Genomic DNA, 22737 nt, shown 5'->3' with positions numbered 1-22737 from the left:
GTGCATGTGCCGAGACGCATGCCAGACAAACTACCACCGGTCAGGGTGTCACTGCGCGAATTTGCCAGCGGCAGGCGCTTAAATCTGCACGATGCCTGCAGCCTTCACATAAAGGTCGCATCGTGACTGGGCAGCAACACGCTCTCTACGCGGCACGGGCATGAGGTGCTGCTTTAGAGTGATTAAGCGCAAAAAGCTCTTTTGCTGGCTATATTACCTGCCTTTTCTTCCATGGTTCACTGCGCTGCACATCGGTTTTTGCGGCAGGGGCAGACGGCGGCTGTTGCTACCCCTGCTCACTGGTCAATCTTGCGTCCGGGCTGTAAATGGCATCACACTGTCCACTGACCGGTTTTGCAATATCGCTCTTCACTCTTCCCTGCTGGATCGTAGCGTCCTTGCGGGCGCTTAAAGGATGGGCATCTGGCCTTGTTTCTTATCGTTGCCGGGGCCACATCAGTTCGCTTGTTGCAATCTTAGCGTAGAGTAGGTCCGGCATGTCGCAACCTTCATCGTTCTTGACATCAAACCTCAACATCCTCTCAACTCGAGCTAATCTGTCGACGCACCTTGTTTCTTTTGGGATGTCCTTGTCTCAGCCTTGCATGACCACTATGACACCTTCCATCTTCTGCCTGACCCAGCACGTTGGTTCAAATTACACCCCGCCTGCACGCTATTGCCGCCCCAACGCGCTGCTCCTTCGCGGCGCTCCAGGCGAGTTGACCAACGCGCTTCCTACAGATCATTTCCTGATCTCCTTATTTACCTTGACGGGAAGAGCGAAAGCTAGGCAACCCATTGCGTCTAAACTCACATGACTGCGATCTCAAGCGGGTTGCGGAACAAGGCTCGTATTGGCGACCACCACGCATCTTGATATTGGTACTCGCTGCCTCATCGGCTCCGCAACTCGCTGCTCCTTCCGAGACACGCAGATTCTGTTCCCTCGGGCCGGCATTTCAATGATCAGGCTGCCCTAATTGAGACACTCTGCAGTCACACCCTACCTTTCACCAGTACGACCTGCAGCAATCATGTGGACGACTCTTCTCGTACGCTTGTACCCACCCGCTAAGCTTAGCAGTACTATTGTACTGCAGATGAGAGCGTGGAGTTACTTGTCGACTATTGCTCAGGAACTCCATTGGCCAGTTCGCCAACGTGGGCCCGCAAAAACAGTTGGCATTTTCCCGTCCACTGCCGCCCTGTCGCTACCGCCCACTGGCTGTTTTCGCCAGTATCTCCTGACCGGCGAGTAGCGATGAACGCTGCTCTGTGCTCGCCTCAGGCTGAGCCAATCTGGGCTGTTTTGCGGCGATTGAGGACTAGCCACCAGCCCTACCCTACAGTTACACATTGACTGCTCATTGCGGCTCAGCTGTCTTCAGACGACGCAACCGCCATGATTCAAAGACCTGTCTCACTTTTGCAAGAGATCGACATTATATCCTCCATGCTCGCGCCTTCGCCTCGCTGAGTGCTGATCTCTGCATCATGTCCATGAGAGGACTCTTTTCTCGTCGCGAAGTTACCCTTTGCAGAGGACAGTAAGCGTCAAGGTTGCTGCAAACATTCCGTCGCCCGAGGTACTGGTCACCGTAATCAGCTCTTGCTCTCCAGCGTCTCAGACTCAGTCGCACAAAAGACCATCCCAGCAGTGAATTTCCTTGGTTATTCCGCTATCAATCGAATAGATTTTGCTCTACGGGGTACCAAGTTGTTTCGCCGCTCGAAATTGGTCGATGCAGCCTTCAATCACGAGTCTCCAAAGTCGACAAATCCGAACTTCTTGAGCATCGGACATACGTTCTGCATCTTTGGCAGAAACTATACAAAGACACCTAACAGAGACTGCCATCGTACCAGCATCGTCTGAACCATCAGAACATCCGACTGCAGATTGACGATCCCCGCAATCCGCTCGCAGATGCTGCCCAACCTGGCGATAGCATGTGGAGCAACCGATCGCGCTTCCTATTGTTCATGTCAAAACTGGCAGTCGAACACTCGCCATCTGCCACGCGAGCTCCCTGCAAAATTCATTGAAATGTTCCATGCTGTGTCAAATCTCATTTCGCCCCCCCCCCCCCCGATATAAGCGCGTCCGCGCGTTTGTCTGTTGGATGTGATCGGTTAACGAACCGAGCCAGGCGCTGTGCAGCCGCCAGCAAGTGACCAACGCTGGACCCTTGCTTCATAGCCGCGATGGTCGCGCGTGGAACACGTTAGCGTTGCCTGTAGGATACGCTAAAAGCAACGACCCCTTTATCCAAGTGCCTTGACCCACACATTTGGCTGTCTGACTCCGAGCTTGTTCACCCTCATATGCTTGACCGGAAAAGCAAGTGTGACTTTGCCAGAAGACAACTTTGCGAAATGCCGTTCTTGGCTGAGGCGTTCGAAACAGAATCGTTACGTCTTACTTCCTAGCAGACGAGGCTGGACATGCAATGCAAGCCACGAGCCTTGAAGGATGCGAGACCGATAGTTCGTGGCTTATGCTTTCAGGTCCCTGCGAAACTGTTCAGATCGATAGCCAGGATCCTGGCGTGCGGAGCATCAGCATCTTATGTACACTGACATCTTCCGTTCAATGCTCGATAATGAGCCAATACCTCTCGGTTGCTCCACAGTACGGTTACGAACTCGAACTTCCGTTACCGCTGTCGATCCGCTTCAGAATCGAGTGCATTTGTGCGCAGTGCACGCTCGACCCGGTGCTGTCACGCCTCAGTACAGGAAAACAAATGGCGTCACCTTTTGTGGGCATCTACGGAGCTTGATCCCATAACAAAGTTGGCGTTCCGGATATCCTCGATCAGATGTCGCGGGAGCAGCATTTTGTCTCCCCGGCCAATCATGTTCACGCCGCTCGGACATATTGTCGTATCCGGGACGCACACCCACTACCGACATGGAAATCTTCTGTCACAAATCCTACCGCCCGGGAATATTCATGCTGCAATGTGTAACTCACTATCCAGATCACGAAGACTCTCTGATGAGCGTTGCAGAGCAGTGACTTGCACTATGCGCTATAGTCAAGTAGGTGAATGCTCAAATGTAACGGCTACGTAGCGTGCATTCGGCAGCCACTACCGCGGCCCGTGGAGCTTTGACCCTGTAGGGGTACAGATCACGACGGCGATAGCCATCGATCCGCGGGACCATGACTCTTACGGATTCTCGACAAATCTCAGCTTGCTCACTTGAGACTGCAAAGTATCGAAAATACCAGATTCTCGGTAAATTGAGCCCACGGCGCGCACAGTGCCAGGCTAACTTCTTCTACTGTACAGGAAAGGCTGCCATTGCGACCCGCCTTGCTCGTGCGATTCTCGAAACCTCTGGTTCCTTGTTCGCAGCGTATCGTGGTCGAGTTATTCCGCGTGTGACGCTTCGCGATACGAGGTTTCCTGCCTGGCCCTTTGACCTGTACACAGTGTCGTACGATAACGATGCTGGCTCGCTTCTCAGCCGTTCAGCTCAAGGATGCTTAGACATTTGCGCGCGTTGGGCATTCTGATCCACAACGACCCCGCAATACATTGAAGGCTTGGCTGACGACGTGAGATAGACTTTCTCCGTCGCCTGTCGCACTACTGTCGCCCCGTGGCCCTCTTTCACGCCACAGTGTGGACCGTTACGGCACAGCTCTCTGTCAGGTCTGTATATACAACAACCCGCTGCCACTCAACGGTCCACAGCTTGTGATCTCCTGAACCGCCAAGGGAGAACTGCGCCGCCACGTTTGTTCGGGAAGACCGATAGTGTCCGTCACTTAGACGCGATACCTAGTGTCACTGGTGTGGATCAACGCCCCATATTTGAGATTGATCACATTGTGTCTCTGGATCCCAGGCGGTTTGTCCGGCTGAAGATTGCACACAGGTATGTACCGCGGTAGGTCTCATTGACATGCCCATGTACACCATGTGTTGTCGAGCTTCAGCGTACGGTGAAGCACATACCATCAGAACTATACGATGCAACGAATATGAGGATCCTAGCGACGAAGCGGAAATCTCAAGGGCATTGACACAGACACAGCTGAGACGCTTCTGCTTGTAGCGTGACAAGGTTCCCGCGCACCCAGGCACGTACCACCACAATGCACTGGGGAAAGCATCGCGACCTCACTGCCAAGGTTCTCCACGAAGATTACATCTTGTCAGCTTCCAAAGTCGATGCTCAATAAAACGTACGAAGTCTAGTCCTCTAGATATCAAAGGTCTCGAATCAGCGTAGAGATTGAGGTAAGTACTGCGGCATTACAAGATGCTCGAAGAAGTATGTGCTTGTGTCGCTACGATACAAGTCTGCGCGAAGGAATGCACGACGACTGTCTGAGCAAAGCCCTCGCTCAGCCAAGCATACACGGTCAACTTCAACCGTTCAAGAGCAGTACCGCAATATCAAAGCTTTCAGACACTAGTAGTAGGCAAAATCCAAATCTTATGCAAAACGGCAGAGGCTCCTTGCACACCCGAGTTCACAGCGTCTTTGATGGGAAGTACTGAGAGGCCTTAGATGTAGGAGCTGTGAATAAAACCACTTCCAAATCAACATGCACGAAAGAGCTCACACTGCCTCCTCGATTGCAAACATTCGTCTCCACAATACAAGCGCTTCCTCAATCTTTCCCTCTTGAGCATACCGCTCACACACACCGCCATTTTCGGTGGCCTCACCGAGCTGCTTTCATCTTGCCGTTTACATGTCTCGCCAGACCTCCTGTAGTGATGTAGTCTCCTATAGAGATGATGTTACCGTTGGACATGTACCAACTCTGAATCCTATGTCACAGCTGGCTACAATAGAATCACTGCTTCAGCTGAGCAATAGTGTCTGTCACGGCCAGCAAACATGGAGGAACCTCCCACGTCCCCATTGTGCCTCTTGCAACTTCTCGTCCTCACTGCCTCAATCCTCTACAGCCAGCCACTACATCCAATTAGTATCTTGCATTTGCAGGTACAACAGTGACTTCCAAAACAAATTCATGAGGTCAACAGACGAAGACTACCCTTCACTATTCAAGTTTTCGCATCGCTCTGAGATTCCAATTCATGTTCACCACTAACATTGACTTCGTACAGTGCGTACACGCTTAAAGGCCCATCTAGACATAAGTAATGCGATGAACGTCCCTTTACGACTCACATACTTCTCGACGATGATACTGTATATATTTTGATTGCATCACAATACTCACATCCGTACGCTCGCTCAAGAAGTGGAAACTGATCGTGCATCATCTTATTTCTAGTCCTAGACGTATAGATTGTAAACAAAATTCTCGCATTAACACGTAGACCAATGGGCCTGACCTTGAAGATGGAAGATAATGTAAAACAGATCACGTATTGCCAACATCAAAGCTTTAAAAATGAGTTTTCCGTCATACTCCACGGAACCCAGGCATTTCATATTGCAGCAAGCGAGACATTGGACCAGAAGTCTGTATTCAAGGGTATACTACAAAGGTAGTCTCCAGTCCTTCAGTGAGGCCAACGCTGTTCGTTCCCCAGTATGCAAGGCCTCGTCGTCTGTCATCGAAGTCATGTCGTTCGTGATGTGTCGTGAGTTGATTCGGGCCAGATTACCGAGCGTACAACGACCCAATATGGGGGTCTCTGAGGAGGAACATGGGGATGAGCGAGCGTTATGCAGCAATCGGACCGATTGCATCGTCCGGGTTGCGTGCCGTGCTTTTGAAAGCGACAGATTGGGATATTGCTCATATGAAGTCGTTCCCTCCAAACCCTCCAAATGGGTTCGGCGGGCCACCCAAGCCTCCTCCACCAGGAAATGTAGGGCCTCCACGACGGTTGTCTCTTGGCGCACCACCTGGCCCTACAGGATCATATCGTGCGCCTGGAGGCGCCATAGAGTCATATCCTCCTTGTCCACCTTGTCCACCTTGTCCACGGAAAAGAGGGTCGTCGAATGTGGGATGCATACCGCCGCCGAAGCCACCACCGAGGTGTGGGCGAAGGGGATCGTTTGGCCCTAAGCCTTGAGGATATAGATCGTCATGACCTATGCCTACAGGGTATCTGTCGTCTCGCAGCCCACCACGTGGTGGTCGGTTGACTTCGTGTTCGTCTTCGAAGCCAGGTATGGGTTCAGGCAGTGGTCTGCCAGGTTGTTGCGGTACGGCTAGTGGGTCGTTGAAAGGATATGGTCGGGCTGGCTCGGGATCTTGCGGCTGTCGTGGGGTTGAGTTGTCGTCGCGTGCTGGACCGTCTCGTGTGCTCGAAGTAACGCTGTCCTCTTCGTAGCCGGCTTTCTGCAGGCTAGACGCCAGCTTCTGGATGACCTTAGCCTTTAGCAGCGCGCCGAGGTCGTTTAGGCGGCCTGACGAGATGAAAAGGTTCATAAGCTTCTTCGCAGCGTCTTCTGTCGACACGTCTTTCGGTATGCTCAAAGGGAGCATGGACTCTGAGAGGTACTCTTTGGCTGTGACATCGAAGTTTTTCGGTGAATCGTCGCCACTGGCTACCGCAGAGACAGCTGCTTTGCCGTCCAGCGTATGGACGTTGATATGGTAATCTATGGCTGACTGTGCATGCTTGTAGCGGAATGTGTATAGCGAGGAGGTGTTCCAGGTTGTGGGGAGTGTGTTGGGGTTCTCGGCGTCTGCATATGCTTCTATGAATGTATGAGCATGGAGATTGGAGACAAAGTAGATGTGTGGGATTTCTGGGGTTTAGTCTGTTCACTCACCTATCCGTTCATCTTCACCAAGGCCTACTAGCCTGAAGCCTACTGCTAGCATACCAGCATGTACTGCGAGTGCGATGGCTTCGGTTCCATTCTTGAGCTTTGCATTCTCGCCTCGGGGTAGGGCTGTCGCCATGAATAGCGAGAGCGACCCGGCGCTGAGCGGGTTACCCGTCGTTCTGTCTGAGGCCATGGTAGGTGGTGTGTGCGAACTATGCAGGTGAATCTGGTTGTATGTGTGTGCGAGAAGAGATGGTATAGTGAGAGAAGAATAAATGTAAATTGGGGAAGGCAGCAGCGGCACGTAAAACCATAACAGCTGCTCGTCGAGTGAGGTCAGAGGCGGAGTTTGCGGGGCAATTGCTGGCGTGCGGCCCCTTCCGAGTTACGACGTGCAACATGACAGGCAATGGCGATCGATCAGCCCGGCCAGCCAGATGCGCCGTGTACTATCGAATCACGCATTAGCAGAGGTTCACGACAGTCTACGATGCCCTCAGGAGGCTTTCAGCATACTTTCAGGTCGCGCCTCCAAGGCATCTGTGATAAGTGCACTGCAGGACCATGACATCACAAGTTTGAAAAAGCTGAAGTGCAGGAAGAAGCAAGATACGGCTCCATTAATTGGGGTGGTGGAACGTCGCACGGAGATGCAATTGGAGAAGTATAGTAGGCAAACGCTGCTCAAGCCCAGGGGAATAATGTGGTTTGGTCAACGCCGGTGGCCATGCAAAAACAACGTAAAAGAGCAAAAAGCAAGCATAGACTCAGAGTCAGAGGTAACTGAGTGTACGTCGCGACACCTAATCGGCGTAATCCTGCATGCTGCTTGATGTGAGTTCGTTCGGTTCGAGGAGCCTGCAGGAGTGGGTCAGTGCTTAGCTGTGGATGAAGGTCAAGTCAACTTACGAGTATTGCTTGTACAGCGTTCCCTCGCCTCCCTTCTCCAGATCGATGTTGAAGACGTAGTAGTTACCTTCGCTGGTCACTACCATGATCTGCGGTCCATTGTTGCTGAGTGCGACCACAGTCCTGATAGGCCCAGCAGAGGCGCTGTTAGGCGACTTGGGCACCTTCACCCATGCAAAGTCACGCGATGGCTCCCAGATCTCGGCCACTGCGCTTGGTAGGTAGCCACCAACAGTCGCAGCGAACGACTTTCCAACCGTCTGTGATGTTCGCCGTATCAGGCTACCAAAGGTAGGGTTCAACGACTTGCGCTCTGGAGTTGCGATATCTCCAATACTGTCACCAAACTCGTCTGGTACTTCTTCACTTGCACGACTGCTACTGCGCCCGCGAGCGCCCGACAAAGGTCTGTTGGTCCCGGAAGACACGCTGTTGCTGCGGCTTGTATTTGGTGTGCCGAGGCGGAAGATGTGAACTGTCTCTGTTGCTGATGAGACGCTGAGCAGTGTGGAGGTCGAGTTGAACGACATGCTGTATATCCTGGCTGGAATAGATCCTCTCCTGAACTGGTAAAGCTTCTGCGCATCTGGAATGGAGAAGACACGGATGATGGTACCCTTCTCGGAAGCTGTCGCCAATAAAGTTCCATCGTTGTTGAGCGCAATACATGACAGAGGAGAATTGTGTGCCTCTATTACGTTGACTGCTTCCATCTTTGTAGCATCGTATATGAGGACCTCGCCGCTGGTGGGCGCAACATGGTCTGACTTGGGCGGCGCATGCGAGGGCGGTTGAAAGGTTGCCGGCGCGGCTTTTGTAGGAAGAGGGTATACGAGGTAGTTGTTCTCCGAGGATGCGGATAGGGCACATATGGCTAGACATGTCAGTATGGTAGACTGCTACTCGAAAGTCCGACGTACCATTAGGGTTCGGTGATGTCTTCTCGGTTTTCAGCATCTGCATGTTACTGATGTCGTAGATGTAAAGCTCTGATTCCAGCACTACCACCAGTCGTTTCCTATTCAGACGCATTGCAAGAATCGCTGTACGGAAGGTCATCTCGCAGATAGTGGAGTGTCTCTAAGCATAGTCAGTGCTATGAACGACCAGAGTAGGTACTTTGGGTATTGACCTTGGTGTTTTGTATGCGTAGAACTCGTGGTGACAGTGTGAGAGCAACCAGAGAGGTCGAGAAAAGCATTTCGAGGCTGGAGACATCGCCCTCACGGGACTCAGACTGTTTGTTGAATGGGTCGGTTGTGTATACGCGGTAGCCGTTGGTGGTACCTGCAGGCAAAATTAGAGCCGTACCTCGAGGTTCCCTGATGTCGCATACCGACGCCAAGATGGCTGTGGTCCTGGTTGAATGTCACAAAGTTCATGGACGTCATGGCGTTCCGCTGTAGCGTTGGTATCGAGTGCTGTCTGTCAAGATATTGTCGATAGCTGGAGCTTGGACCCCGGTCAAAGTCGATATCGTGCGCTATGGGCGGCGACAGGTAGGAGCGACGGCAGACTAAGAGAAGTGAGGCAACGAGAGCAACATGTGTATGTTTCCGCAGTCACCGGCAGCCTTGAAGGCAATCCTCCGTTGAGTGATGCATGATCAGCGGCGCATCGCGTGCAGCGCAGGGATTAGCTCTTAGCCCCGCCACCAGCCACCAAGGTGTGGCTGAGGCGATCAACCACAAATTGCAGGGTTAATTTGGCGGCAGTGACCGTCACGATCAAAGCAACAATGTCCGCAAAACCCAAAGCGAAGCCTGCAAAGGGTGCAGTGAAGGGCAAAGGTCATCTTCGGTCAAAAGCAGAGAAGCGAGACGACGACATCATTCATGTGAGAGACCTTGCTGGGACCCCATCATTACATTGTATCAAGGACTCGCCTGACAGGATGTCTAGACGAACGACAGCAGTATTGTGTCGAAAAGATGCGTTTCGAAATTGTACCTCAGTGAGGAGCCAGACTTCTATGAGCCATTTGCCCCGAAATATGTTCGCCGCAATCCACTTATCAACCGTGGTTATTGGCTGCGAATGCATGCTATTGAGCAAGTCATCAAACGCTTTCTTGAAGAAGATGACGGCAGGAAGAAGGTGGTGGTGAATCTAGGATGTGGATAGTGAGTAAGATGTCTGCTACCTACACCATAACGCAACTGAGCACTGACCATCGCACAGCGATCCATTGCCCTTTCAATTCTGGCATCGGTATGCATCACTCACCGAGGAAGCCACTTTTGTGGATGTAGACTACCCACAGTTGATCGAAAAGAAGAAGGACGTGGTTTTCACCAAGAGCTTGCTACGAGATGCACTGCTCAAGACAGGACTTCGCACTGCAGAGGCACCTGTCCGTGTTCGAAGTGATAAGTACATGGCTATAGGATGCGATCTCAGAGACCTCCAACTCCTTGAGCGCACTCTGCGAGCTGAGTTGGACATACCAAGCACATCCCTTCTGTTCGTGGCCGAGGTGAGCGTTACCTACATGCCACTCACAGATGCCAACAAGCTCATACAGTGGGCGAACACTTTCGAAGCTTGTATGTTGAGATAGCTGGTTTTGTTGATGCACAAACTAACACTAAACAGCGCGTTTCTGCGTGTTGGAGCAGTACCTTCCACAAGGGCCCGACCACCCCTTCGCGCTTACCATGTTGACACACTTCGACAAGTTGCACGCATCAATCAACTCCGTCAAGCAGTATCAAACGCTAGCACAACAGTCATCAAGATTCCTTGATGCAGGCTGGCCTTCGCTAGAGGTGGCTCGCAATTTGTGGGACCTGTGGTCTGACGACTCCTTCACCCCGCCATCCCTTCGCAAGAAAGTAGATGCAATCGAGCCCTTTGACGAATGGGAAGAATTCGCCTTATTTGGCGGCCACTACTTCTTACTAGTCGCCTCAAACATAAAGGCAGGAGCCGCTGCTCCACCCGAATTCAATGCAAACCCTAAGGATGCACGTAACGACTCAAGCTCTGAACCAACGTCAATCTCGCTACAGTCCTGGAAGCTGCCTTTGGACTCTGCGTGGACGCCACGGCGCTTCACTGCAGCTTTCACCCTTGATGGGGATACCGTTGCTGTACACGGCGGACAGGGACCGCAGAACCGCCTGTCGAGCATTAGCGCACTAACTCGCGGCAATGCGGATTACCAGGTCCAGGCTGAATCTAAACTGCAGCCTTCAGCGCGTATGTGCCACACGGTCACATCGATGAACAAGACTAGCACGCTGTTAGTCGGTGGCCGAGCGTCTCCCACTCAGGCACTGGCAGATTGCTGGCTAATGAACCAGGGCAAATGGTCTGTAGTGGACGACATACCTTCACCGCGCTACAGGCATTCTGCCGTCTCTGTGAATGCGTCATACGACATGTCTCAGAGCGCGGGCATTTTGGTATTTGGTGGCAAGTCCAGCGACGGCGCAGTGCTGAATGACTGGTTCCTGTGGACGTCCAACAACGGCTGGCATAGTATTCCCGTTGACGGTCCGCGTCCACCAGCACGGTTTGGTGCTGCAATATCTGCGATGGGTGTGGCACAGTCTGCACAGACTCGTGGGCTACTCATCGGGGGCATTGGCGCCTGCGGCACAGTCCTAGACGATGTCTGGGAGTGGTCGCTTTCAGGCACAGCACCACCACGACTAAATTTCCGAGACATGACCAATAGAGTCCGCAGTAGCTCGACAGACTCCACTTACGCACGGATCGGTGCCAGTCTGGTGCCCTGGGGAGACGCTTTGCTCCTCATTGGAGGTGTTTCAAAGCTGGGTGTTGTCGGTTTGGCAGAAGAGTTTATGCTACTAACACACAGTGATGCAGGGATTGGTATTCAGCACCCCAGGATCCACCTACCTACATATTGGCCATTGCTTGTTGGTGCAGGCATAAGTGCGGTATCTCGAAACGAGATTGTAGTGGCGGGCGGTGGCGCTGTGTGCTTCTCCATGGGCTCTTTCTGGAATGACTACTACTTTACGATTACGCCTTCTGAGACAGTGGAAACTAAGCCATGGCGCCCACTAACACCACAAGCGGATAGTACAGCACCAGCGAAGTCCAATTCCACTCAACGAGATAATCACAAAGTGCAGCCCAAGAAGGGCAAGAAAGTCACAAAAGGACTAAAGTCCAAAGACGTCCCTCGAGTCCAATTGCACAACTCAGAGGACTTCGCAGCCTTAGTAGCAACCTCCAGACCCGCCGTCATCACCGGCCTCGAGATCGGCCCCTGCACCTCACTATGGACACTCTCCTACCTCGAATCCAAGCTGGGCTCCGACCGCGAGCTTGTCGTCCACGAATGCACATCCAGCGCCATGACCTTCGGCACCAAGAACTTCACCTACGAAAAACGCAGCGTATCCTCCTTCTTTGCCAGCATAAGGAGCGGCGCACCATCCTACCTGCGCGCCATCTCCAGTACCCAACCCAACAAGCTGCCCACACGCTTGGAAGACGACTTCCCCGCTATCTCCGCAGACTTCCAGATCCCTTCGCTCTGCCGCGAAGTCATTAATGACGCAACATACCACAGCAGTCCGCTGCGCATCAGTGGCCCTGTGAGCTTATGGCTGCACTACGACGTACACCCCAACATCCTCTCGCAGATCTCAGGTTCTAAAACACTGACTCTATATCCCCCCTCCGACGTTGCACACCTCGCCTACCCACCTGGTGCATCCTCATCCTCCCTCCCCCTCACCTCCCTCACACACAACCCCAAACTCCATCCGCACATAGCGGCCCTAGTACCAGGCGACGTGTTATTCATTCCGCCGATGTGGAGCCACACCGCGACCCCGAATCAGAGTGTGAGCATTGCGGTGAATGTGTTTTGGAAAGGGTTGGGAGACGAGATGTATGCGGCGGGGAGGGATGTGTATGGTAATCGTGATTTGAAGGGGTATGAGAATGGGAGGAGGGATGTAGAGAAGATCGTTAGGGCGTTTAGGGGGTTGCCAGCGGATGTTGGAGAGTTTTACTTGCAGAGGCTTGCGGCCGAGATACTGGAAAAGGGGAGGAAGCAGAGTGAGAAGGCAGGTGGTGGGAAGGAGGGGAAGGAGAGGGTTGAAAGAGGAGCTTGAGCACAAGGCCTGGGCTTAAAAAAGGAATGGTTTTCGTTCATGTCTATTTTGCCAGCAGTTTCAGTGTCCCCTCCGTACCCTCCAAACTCACGCTGGTCGACTTAGCAACATCGTACATGGACCGCTTGCTGATAAGGTGAGCATTGCCCTCAATACCGTGGTCTACTTCACAAAAGAGCGTTGCTAGGACCGAGCTCTTCCAAAGCCTCTCACGGTCCACCCCACGATTGTCGATGATCACAAGCACTAGGAAGACTCCCGTTAAGCTCATCATGATGGTAGGAAAGGAGATCCATCTCCAGTCAATTCGGATACATGTCGTTGCGGTCCACATGTCCCCCTTAGCGTCCCAGGCGGGTCCTTCTGTGTTATACGTTCGAACGACAGTTGTCATAGCGGAGGTTATATTACCCATAATGTGGTCCAACACTTCTTGATCGAGCGTACCATTGCCGTAAAACTGCCGCAAGTGGATGGGTCCTCTCCTTCGTGGGGGTACGAGGTCACCAGGTAGTATTTCTCCGGGTAGGAATTCCGTTGTAGTGGAGTCCTGGGTCCAATACAGGTTTTCTCCGTTGAACAGATCAACAAGGTACGTGAATATGCTGTCAGCGGCTGATTTTCCAAAGCTCCATACGCAGTCTTTAGGATAGTACATGCTCCCAACACGAATACGGTCATCGACTTCTGTCGTTTCGTCAAGCTGTGGGTTTAGATTCGTTGCTCCGGTACAGTCTTTCCAGACCCCGTTTCGCAATGTGCGGTTTGTCACCAGTCGATGTGAGTATGCAGAACTCGCATCGTCACTCGATGGGATCTGGACGCTGTCGATCAACGTTTCATTCATGATCGAGTTAGTAATATTGACTGCGTACGTGTTGACAGTCGGCAAAAGCGAGCAATTCATAGCTTGCCATATGCTGCCATTCGCATTGGCGCGATACAGAATGAAGATCGTACCCAGTGTGGCCGAGCCGTTGTAGCGTACAACTTCTGCACGTGTCCCAATCGCGACTTTCGGATCGTCACATGCAGGGCACACCTCCACGGATCCATTGCCGCTCGTGGGGAGGGTTATGATTGCCAAATGGTCGGGCCGCCGGCTACCGTGGATCCGCGTAGTGATGTTTTCGCACGAATGGCCGACGGCTACAGTCGAGAAAGACATTCCCTTTTCTGATGGGAACGTGCAATTTCCACTGGAACAGCCATGTGACACTGCACTTGTATGATCTGGGACGGATTGGATCATGCCTGCGTTGATAGCAGCTACCATAGGCGGGTAGGCGTCGACGTAGGTGGATCCTACTCCTTGATATGCGGCTTTGCAATAGTTGGTTTTTGATATGCGGACTGTTGCAGCAGGGTTTCGTTGCAGGCAGTCTTCGAAAACAACGAGTTGCTGCAGAAAAAATCCAGTCAAAGCTGCAAGGATTGTAACCATGGCACCAAGAGCAACGATAAATCTTGATTTTGTTAGTACTCTGGTCTAAAAGACGATGATTGTACCTACGATAGCCTCTCAGGTTTGGTGTGGAAAAGCAATGCGACTGATCCCAAGGCGCCTCGGCTTGCAGCATCGAATCGTTCCATATCGTTCAGTTTGCGTGCTTTGCGAAACCATTGCCACTTGGACTGGCTTATACCTGTAGTACAATTCAGCCACTCGTTGATTATGACAGCACTATCAACACACATTCTGCTAGGACTAACCCAATACCAGCCCTCATAAGTAAGGAGAAAAGCGAGACAATCGAGTTAATAGTAATGAGCTGTGGCCATTCAGGAAGAGGCTTGCCCTGATGAGCTAAGAGTGTTGCGGCAAGACTGAAGAGTGATAACACTGCGAAAACGTAACTGCATAGTTCTGCCGTCCATCCTTTGCCTGTTGTTTTGAGTTGTAACACGTTCGCACTTGTGTCCCATATCCAGTCTGCCCAAGAGTCTAGCCGAAATGCAACCCGTTCTCGCTTTCGGGGCGACCAATTATCATAAAGATCGCTAGCATGGTCAGACGGAAAAGCCGATGTGGTGGTCTGTAATGGGACTTTGTAGAATGAGGAATCATCCTTTATTTCGACAATCGTCTCGGGGGTCGCATTGAGCAGTGAGCGCTCCGATATATCGTACTCTTCCATGATGGAGAGGCAAAAGCTGGTAGAGAGGCGGCGCAGACGACACTGCGGGGAGCCATCGTGCATATAACCAAGGAAAGAAACTCAATACGCCTTCTTAAGCTTCCGGGCTGACAGGCGTTACGTAGATCAGCTTAGTCTCTGCCCGAACGTGCATTCTGCGGTGCTCCAGCCTGACTTGTGCTCGACGGTCATAGGTCAGCCTGGTCCCACCTAGATGTGGTGCATTCTGCACAAGCTGTCCAGACCTCAGGAAGTAGTGACTTAATTTAGCGACAGAGATCAATCAATGAGCTTTCAGCACAGCGCGCAGCCGCAGGCTTGTCAAGCTTGTACGCTTCGCGGTCCAGACTGGATGTGAAGAAAGCGGAGTTCAGCTGAGTGCTTATGTTGATGAGCCCCGCTGGACACCTACAGTCTTTACTTGGGACGAAGGTGCGTCGTTGCGTGCTGTGTGAGGGTGACCGAGTGCCATCGCGCTTCCTGGGTTGTGTTGAGGTTGAGAGTCAGGTCAGAGCTGAACAGTGCAGGGGCTGAGAGCGTCGGCCGAAGGAGTTGAATTGCGGCTCTGCACGCTAGGTACGTCATCACAACAACCATCAAAATCACGATCCAGCATTCGACGACAAGTCACTGCAGAGATATCTTCAAGCACGATTAGCATTATGATGTTTGTGTACAGGACAATCGGATGAAGATCTTCATGAAGCCGTGTGATATCAGTGCGCGATCAGCCTCAGAGTTCCGCCGCTGTTTCCGTCAAGGCTCACGCTTGTAGATTTAGCAATTCACTTTCATTATCGCGGTTCTCAATGATAACAAAGAGTAAGAACGCTCCTGTCAATCCAAGCATGACGACTGGAAATGTGATCCTCTCCCAGTGTATTCGCACACAAGTAGTAGTGTACCACATGTCACCGTAAGCACACCAATCTTGGCCTTGAAAACGCTCGTAGCCATGGGTTCGTACAAAGGCTGTCATCACACTGGTCATGCTTTTCATAACATCGTCCACTGTCTTGAAGGAGATCTTGCCTTGCAAGTGTCCGTCAAGGCCTCTTTGCTCATTTTGGGGGGCTGAAATAACGCATGCAGATGCACAGATCCACTGGTATCCATCCTGCCTCCCCAGAGCAGCCTCTGATTATGAAAGATAGTCTGCAAGGAGCGTCGAATCCCTGAGCTCGCTCCCATGTCGAACGACCATACTCAATCCGCGGGACAATACAATGCGATGTCAGGTATGGAGACATTCCGACCCAAGGGATCGTCATTTCTTTGCAAGAACACTCGGACCAGTCCTGGTATGGGATATTTTGGACCAACACAAAGCTCTCGACTGCCGTTGCGGTACGTGTGGGTTGTGGCCATCTCGTATGTAAATACGTGGTTGTCATTGCGGCCTTGAGTGAGAGAAGAGTTCAGTCTCATGCCATGCCGCAGTATTGGAAGGTTCTCGACCAGTTGCTCGTTCATTATTGAGTTCGTTATGTTGACTCCATAGGGGTTGACTGTTGGGAAGAGAGCATTGAATGGCCGCGAAATTCAGTGAGCCCCAGCGCTGTCTAAACAACATCGAAATGTCTGCCATCCCAGACAAGGTGCCGTCCACGGGATCAGTGACGGCCGTCACCAATACGGTCTTGGCTATGTCCTCGATCGTGAGAAAGCTGGAATTACCACTACCAGCGAGCGTGGTGAGTCCATTTTGCTGACGTGTGTTGGCGGATAGGTCTTTGCATGCGTGGTCGATGTCTACGGTCGAAATCTAGGCCCATCAGTAGACGGAAAGGTGCAATTACCACTGGTGCATCCGGTGGTGAACACATTCGAATGATCGTCCACAGGCTGGACCAGGCTAGCGTTAATCGCAGCCACCATAGGGCCAAACTCAGAATGTCAACCCCACATCAAAGCTTTCTTGACGCACCTTCTGCCAACACTAAGCCAACTCCAGTCCTCATGAAAAACGAAAAGAGAGAGACGACGGAGTTGAAGGAAACAAGCTACGGCCACTCTGGGATAGACCTGTTCTGATGTACTAGCAGCGTTGTCCAAAGGCCTCCGAAAATAAACAGCGAAAAAATGTAGCTGCATATTCCGGCAGTGCAACTGTAATCCCAGAAGCGAAAAAACACATGCGCACAGTGTTTTCCGACGGAACGGATGAAGCCTGCGGGCGAACCAATTTCTTCAGGAGTTGGAGGTTGTTTTGAGACTTGTGTGGCGCCTTCAGCGGATGCAGTGTTGATGCGTTCTGAACTGCATCATTTTCGAATTGCAAGTCAAAGCCTGGTAGCCCTATTGTACTTTTAATATTAGTGTTGAGCAACAAGTGCTCTGACGACACTCTTTGATCCATAATGAGTGTCGGCGAACGGTAACGAAAGATACATGGAGGCCGGTGTAGAATAAGTTAGTGTCGACACAGACTTACCTTAGGCGCAGCATGGCCTCGCTCATTCAAGTGCATGATTGACACGTAAGCCAAAGCCACTCTGATCGGCCTGTAAGGTCAACAATGTAAGTCAGCCAGTTTGTTGTTGTGAGTGCGTGCGTTACAGCTGTGCTCGCCAGATCGACGGTATCGAGACTGCCATAAGCCAGCCCCCTTCCGCTTACGGACGTTGTGCTCCCAAGAAGCATATAAGAACTTATTCCTGGATTGCGAGGTTAAGCAGTCAGCACACTGCCACAGCCTGGAGGCTTGAATCCTCCATTATGGTAACAAGGTGATGCCGGAAGACGTGACCGAGTACGGCACATCGTAGATCCACGACGTAAACGTGTCCCGATACAAGTGAGAGCTGAGGTGGCTCGGACCGTAGGTCGTGCGACAGACTGACTGACAATCGGAAGTGCGCCAGGCGCTCAACAGATCCAACATAACACATCCTTGAACCGACTCTCGGTGCTTTGCATGTGGCAGCTCATGGTGTGGTCAGAGTTGCAACGCTGAGAATTGAGGTGGCTGGGAGTTGAGATCGTCGGGCGCGAGAACGCAAATTCGCGCCTACGTCTTCACAACAATCTCTCAACCATATCGATGAAGCTTCTTGTTTTGTCTGCAACCTTTGTAGCCTGGAAGTCTTCGGAGTATTTGGAGCAATATGACAAGGAGGTTTAACTACTGCTGAGCTTATCGCCAAATTGCCCGATCGTGCGAGGGAAGTCAACTTTCACCTTCAAATTCACCGTGCGCTCACAGAGACAGAACATCGACAGGAAGTGTAAGGAGTTCCTCAAACGTGAACTACATCATCGCGCAACCAGCCTTAGCGCTCCGCTCTTTCCTTCAACGCTCACTCTTGTGAACTTAGCGGTTGCGACCATCTTCTCCTTCCCAACTGGTTTGTCGTGCACGCCCTATGGAGTAAGTCTAGGATGATTGACACCGAACCGGCAAAGTACGGCGTCAACCACACCAGACTTTTGGTACGGCGTCAATTACACCAGACTGTCAAACTTCCCGCTAACATCCGCCTGCTTTGATGTTCTTGCCACCCGGACTATACTCCTTCACTCTTGGCAGCCCTCGCTACCCCCTCCCCCTGGCCACCTACACCAGAGCCTTAATTGTGGCAGACTCAGTTGATTCAGCTAAAGTTTACCCGCGTATACAAGAGTCCCGCTTTGCAGTAATAGGGCGTGGGTGTTGACAGGGGGTAGAGGCAGAGGTAGAAGGCAGCTAGGCTACGCTAAGGGATGCAGGGGCTACTTCCTACGCTACTAGTACGGTGTCAACCACGCCGTAAAAAGTTCGGTATACTGCGACATTTTTCGGTGTCGACGACATCGGCCATACTCCACAGGGGTACATCGACCTCGCAGAAGAGTGCAGCGAGAAACGAACTTTTCCGCTGTCGATCCCTTTCAATGCCGCGGTCCTCGATTACAACCAGCACGGGGAATGTCTCAGTAAGTCCGATCATAAAAGCTGGGAACGTCATTCAGGGCCACCGTATGTACATGTAGGTCGTGTTGACCCAGACATCTCCTGTGGCATTCTCGGAATATGCCCTGTAACCGTCACCACCGTTCGCCTGGATGTCGGCGGTCATTGAGGTTGTCAGGCCTTTCATTCGCTCATCACGGTGTCGAATATGACATCACCGTCCTGATATAGTTGACGCAGACGGGCTGACCCCATTACTCCGCCTTTATAGCCCATGGTGGCGTCTTGGGCGTTGAAAACCTCGTTCAAGGTATTGGCAATGATCATGCCCGAGAACTTGTGTATGGACCAAATGCAGTCTCGTGGGTAGTACCACCACTTCCAACCCGCACACAGATGTGTGATCCGTGGAACTGATGTAAGTGGGTTCGTCACTGCTTTTCATGACCTTGACAAGTTCAGGTGCAGGCCTCTCCTAGCCCTCGCATAGCTCTTGGATACCGCTCCGTGTTGTGTGATTTGTAGTTATCTTGTAACTCCACCAAGTAAGCTCTTCTTGCAGGTCGCTATCGTGCACGGGAGGTTCTGCGAATTGACCGTGCGGCGATCGGAGAGGAATACTGTCGATCAGGCTCTCTTTCAGTATGGCATCATTGATACTTGCTGCGTAAGTGTTTACATTTGGAAACACCGAACAGTTAACCGCTGTCTAATCCGTAGAGTTTCAGTAGGGTCTGAAGAGAAAGCGTATCGAAGTTATATCTGACGAATATAACAGATATAGGCGCTGACTCATCCATGTCCTGAGGACGTCATTTCCTGGCTCTCTGGACCACTCAAAGGTTACGTTGTCATAATACTACAGTCCCAGGTACGCACTAGTGCAAGGTGTAGAAGTGTTATGCTAAGTCTTGTTCAGGATACGGATGTGTGCGGTCACATCCTCACAGAAATGGCCAACACCCACGGCGGAGAATGAGGCACCATCGGTAGCAGGGAGAGTACAGTTGCCGCTGATACACCCGGAGGAAAGTGCGTATGTTAGATTGTCAACTGGTTGAATCACGCCGACATTGATTGCTGCAACCATCGGGGCATAGTCAACTGGGCCGTTGTTCTGAGCCGAACCTTCTGTTCGAGCAGAATTATTGGCTCTTGATATGCTCACTACAGCAACCGTGTCCTTCTCAAGACAGCTTTGGAATTGAACGAGCTGCTGTGAAAAGGAGCCTGTAAGGGAGGTCATAATGGTAACGATTGCATCGAGCGCAGCAAGGTAACCTTACAGATATTAGTCACACCTCAGCGAAAGGTGATGAGTGTTCAATATGCTTGTTTTGGCCTGAAGTGATACAGCAGAGTGACTGAGCCCAGGACCCACGGCTGGCTGAGCCCAGTTGCTCTATATAATCTAATCTTCTGGTTTATGGAAATTTCACTTGCACTGGCTAATACCTGTCCCATAATTCAGCGATTATGTCTATACTACGTAGTCACTTGACTTACCTTCTGCCAGTACCAAACCTACACAGCCTCTCATAAGTAAGGATAATAAGGAGAGGATCGAGTCAATGGCCACCACTAGTGACCATTGAGGAAGCGACTTGTTTTGGTGGGCTAAGAGCGTCGCAACAAGACCTGCAACGGCTAATATGGAAATGATATAGCTGCATGTCTCCGCTGTCCAGCTCCTTGTCCACATACGTTTCCAGGCTCGAGTGCAAGGCTTCCAGCCCAAGCCAACGAGAGTTAACGCGTTCATTAAACGACGACGGAATCGTGAGGTATGTTGAGTTCGACGAGGATTCCTGAGCGGCTTGGGCTCATCGGTCGAAGTTGCCGATACTGGAGCCGGACGTGCAGCCTATCTTGCACCAAATTCTCTGGCCCTCTGTCCGTATTCTCATTGTTGGCGTCCAGGAGTGGTCGTGCTGATGGCTCGGCTGGCTCCATTGCGATTCGTGGCCGTAGCGAAATTCAAGAAGTTGCGAACAACTTTGAACTTATACTTGCCTAGGATAGTTCTACAACACACCGGACAGTGTCAACCCCCCAGTAAGCGTTCATTGCGTGTAACCCAAGGCAAGGCTGAAACCTAGGCAAGAGGCACGATAGGCCAGTGTTGGCCCAACCCCAGTAAACTCGTCCTTCGCTCTCTCTACCGTGCCGTCTCTACCTGAACATCATAGACTGGTTGGTTTCCGCCCCCGTAATGCAGCCTCGTGTCGTTCTGTAGCTCTACACACAGGGCCTTCTTCGGGCAAGCGAGGCTGACGCGTTGGGATGATCAACACAGCAGTACATTGCACAGCTAATCTGAGATGGTGCTTGTACTCTGTCAGTTTGTCAAAGAAGAAATGGAGGCGGCCAACACCCGCTACACAGTCGATGTTGTGAAATGACAAGGTTGGAAGATGAGCTGGCTGAAAGCGTCAGACGCGGCGGGAACGCGCCTACGTCATCACTACACTCAACACCAAAACAGGCATCACGAGCATATTCACTTCACAACGCAAGCATGCGCCAACACCAAACTCAACCTCCAAACTCTTTTCATATTCCCTAAATTTCTATGCGCAACCGCTGATCCTACCCGCACCACAATCCTATACCCATCACTAGGCCAATTCGGACAAAATGTCCCTATCCTCTCTCCTCTCCCTAATCCCCCTCCCAATCGCCTCCCTCCTCGCAATCCCCATGTTATCCTCCTGGTCCACCTCCCTAAACCTAATCTTCCTCTCGCTCGCCTGGACAACCCTCGCCGCAACCTACTCTCCCCTGCAGTTAGAACTCTTCGGGCCCCTCGCCCTACGGCTGGCGCTCTACATACTGCCCTCCCTAATCTTCCTCGTCTTCGACATCGGCATACCGAGTTTGGCGGTCGAGCTCAAAGCTCAGGGAACGTGGGGCATAGCTACGAATCAGAAAGGAGGCAAGAAGAAGATGAGGAGGGTGGTGCTGTGGAGTGTATGCAATGTGCTGGGGTGTGTGATGCTGCAGGCTGCGATTGAGTTTCTGGTTACGGATGTGCTGAGGTTGAAGAGTTTGTTGTTGATCAAGGGGAGTCGGTGGGGGTTGAATCATTTGCCGAACCCGTGGACGATGGTTAAACATGCGCTTGTTGGGATTTTGTCGCGAAATGTAAGTAATGGGAAGATAATTGGGACGGCATGATCTGATGTTGACGTGGTATAGATGCTCCAATATTATATTCATGCTAATCTGCTGCATTCGCTGGGTGGTGGCAGGTTGGCAGATTGGCATGCGAGTTGGCATCACAGTATCCAGGTGCCTTACTCGTTTGTCGCCAACTACGATCATCCTGTCTGCCACATCCTGCATCGGTGGCTACCGCTGTATCTCCCTGCTGTTGCACTCCGGATGCACATCTTGACCTACCTCCTCCTGGTCGCGTTCTTCAGTCTTGAAGAGACGTTCGTGTACTCTGGGTACAATGTCCTTCCATCAACAATCATGATCCGTGGCATGGCACGCCGCACTGATGCGCACATGCTCAGCGAAGGGAATGGCAATTATGGCTCTATTGGTGTGTTAGATTGGTGCCACGGGACGACGCTCGGGAAGGACGTCATGGAGGACTTGAAAGCGGAGATGGAGAAGCACGACGTTGAAGAGAAGACAGGAAGGGCCATCGATGGAGCGGGAGAGGCAGCTGGTGGCCTGGCAAATAAGTTCAGGTCGAAAGTCAGAAAGGGTAGAGGCAGGAGGTGAGAGGAGTAGGTATGAAAAAGGCTGGTCTTCGGTTGCGGTTTGGTCTGTGGTACGGCGTTGTGGGGAAGTGAACCTCGGACTTCGCTTGCTATCTTGGTGCCCATTGATACCCTTTCAATTCAGAGTCGTGTTCGTTAATTCGGTGTCTGGAAGACATTTCGGCGCAAAAGATGCAACGGTCGGGTGCAATCGTACAATGTAATGTGAGATTCTATTTCGCCATCAGTATCGAGTG

The 22737-nt window shown here is 51.8% G+C and overlaps 7 protein-coding genes across 7 annotated transcripts; 3 read left to right on the top strand and 4 right to left on the bottom strand.

Annotated features, from left to right (window-relative positions):
• Positions 1-5743: 5743 nt before the first annotated feature.
• On the bottom strand, positions 5744-6922 carry BU25DRAFT_418801 (uncharacterized protein; the record flags this gene model as incomplete). Its single annotated transcript, XM_033707895.1, has 2 exons — positions 5744-6657; positions 6733-6922. 2 exons carry the CDS (start codon positions 6920-6922, stop codon positions 5744-5746), a joined length of 1104 nt encoding a protein of 367 aa, XP_033565374.1.
• Positions 6923-7324: 402 nt separating this feature from the next.
• Positions 7325-9136, bottom strand: BU25DRAFT_407717 (WD40 repeat-like protein). The gene is made up of 5 exons (XM_033705622.1): positions 8975-9136; positions 8771-8925; positions 8559-8718; positions 7639-8512; positions 7325-7587 (listed from the first exon to the last, which is right to left on the bottom strand). The coding sequence occupies exons 1-5, from the start codon at positions 9027-9029 to the stop codon at positions 7533-7535; spliced, it is 1299 nt and encodes a 432-aa protein (XP_033565373.1). The 5' UTR covers positions 9030-9136; the 3' UTR covers positions 7325-7532.
• Positions 9137-9376: 240 nt separating this feature from the next.
• Positions 9377-12737, top strand: BU25DRAFT_333969 (leucine carboxyl methyltransferase 2; the record flags this gene model as incomplete). The annotated part of the gene is made up of 4 exons (XM_033702510.1): positions 9377-9475; positions 9541-9761; positions 9820-10184; positions 10234-12737. The coding sequence occupies 4 exons, from the start codon at positions 9377-9379 to the stop codon at positions 12735-12737; spliced, it is 3189 nt and encodes a 1062-aa protein (XP_033565372.1).
• An 18-nt stretch (positions 12738-12755) lies between these two features.
• BU25DRAFT_386135 (uncharacterized protein) lies at positions 12756-14875 on the bottom strand (the record flags this gene model as incomplete). Its single annotated transcript, XM_033704387.1, has 3 exons — positions 12756-14203; positions 14251-14383; positions 14434-14875. The coding sequence occupies 3 exons, from the start codon at positions 14873-14875 to the stop codon at positions 12781-12783; spliced, it is 1998 nt and encodes a 665-aa protein (XP_033565371.1). The 3' UTR covers positions 12756-12780.
• A 959-nt stretch (positions 14876-15834) lies between these two features.
• BU25DRAFT_481724 (uncharacterized protein) lies at positions 15835-17047 on the top strand. The gene is made up of 3 exons (XM_033711105.1): positions 15835-16222; positions 16469-16569; positions 16605-17047. Exons 1-3 carry the CDS (start codon positions 16065-16067, stop codon positions 16907-16909), a joined length of 564 nt encoding a protein of 187 aa, XP_033565370.1. The 5' UTR covers positions 15835-16064; the 3' UTR covers positions 16910-17047.
• A 2624-nt stretch (positions 17048-19671) lies between these two features.
• BU25DRAFT_334004 (uncharacterized protein) lies at positions 19672-20046 on the bottom strand (the record flags this gene model as incomplete). Its single annotated transcript, XM_033702513.1, has 1 exon — positions 19672-20046. A coding segment is annotated over one exon (375 nt), but the record flags the coding sequence as incomplete, so codon positions are not given.
• Positions 20047-21256: 1210 nt separating this feature from the next.
• On the top strand, positions 21257-22697 carry BU25DRAFT_407713 (uncharacterized protein). The gene is made up of 2 exons (XM_033705621.1): positions 21257-21911; positions 21966-22697. The coding sequence occupies exons 1-2, from the start codon at positions 21405-21407 to the stop codon at positions 22500-22502; spliced, it is 1044 nt and encodes a 347-aa protein (XP_033565368.1). The 5' UTR covers positions 21257-21404; the 3' UTR covers positions 22503-22697.
• The last annotated feature ends 40 nt before the right edge of the window (positions 22698-22737 follow it).

The sequence above is a fragment of the Macroventuria anomochaeta genome (genome assembly GCF_010093625.1).
Source record: "Macroventuria anomochaeta strain CBS 525.71 unplaced genomic scaffold BU25scaffold_5, whole genome shotgun sequence".
Classification (NCBI taxonomy): Eukaryota; Fungi; Ascomycota; class Dothideomycetes; order Pleosporales; family Didymellaceae; genus Macroventuria; species Macroventuria anomochaeta.
The sequence above is the reverse complement of the archived record's forward strand: the minus strand, read 5'-3'. Positions and strand labels throughout refer to the sequence as shown.

Coding starts and splice junctions, on each gene's coding strand:
- BU25DRAFT_407713 (XM_033705621.1), top strand. CDS start 21,405: ATGTCCCTATCCTCTCTCCTCTCCCTAATCCCCCTCCCAATCGCCTCC. Junction 21,912..21,965: donor TTGGGATTTTGTCGCGAAAT/GTAAGTAATGGG, acceptor GACGTGGTATAG/ATGCTCCAATATTATATTCA.
- BU25DRAFT_407717 (XM_033705622.1), bottom strand. CDS start 9,029: ATGACGTCCATGAACTTTGTGACATTCAACCAGGACCACAGCCATCTT. Junction 8,719..8,770: donor TACGCATACAAAACACCAAG/GTCAATACCCAA, acceptor GACTATGCTTAG/AGACACTCCACTATCTGCGA. Junction 7,588..7,638: donor ACGCTGTACAAGCAATACTC/GTAAGTTGACTT, acceptor CCACTCCTGCAG/GCTCCTCGAACCGAACGAAC.
- BU25DRAFT_481724 (XM_033711105.1), top strand. CDS start 16,065: ATGTCGAACGACCATACTCAATCCGCGGGACAATACAATGCGATGTCA. Junction 16,223..16,468: donor AGCTCTCGACTGCCGTTGCG/GTACGTGTGGGT, acceptor CTGCCATCCCAG/ACAAGGTGCCGTCCACGGGA. Junction 16,570..16,604: donor TACCACTACCAGCGAGCGTG/GTGAGTCCATTT, acceptor GTTGGCGGATAG/GTCTTTGCATGCGTGGTCGA.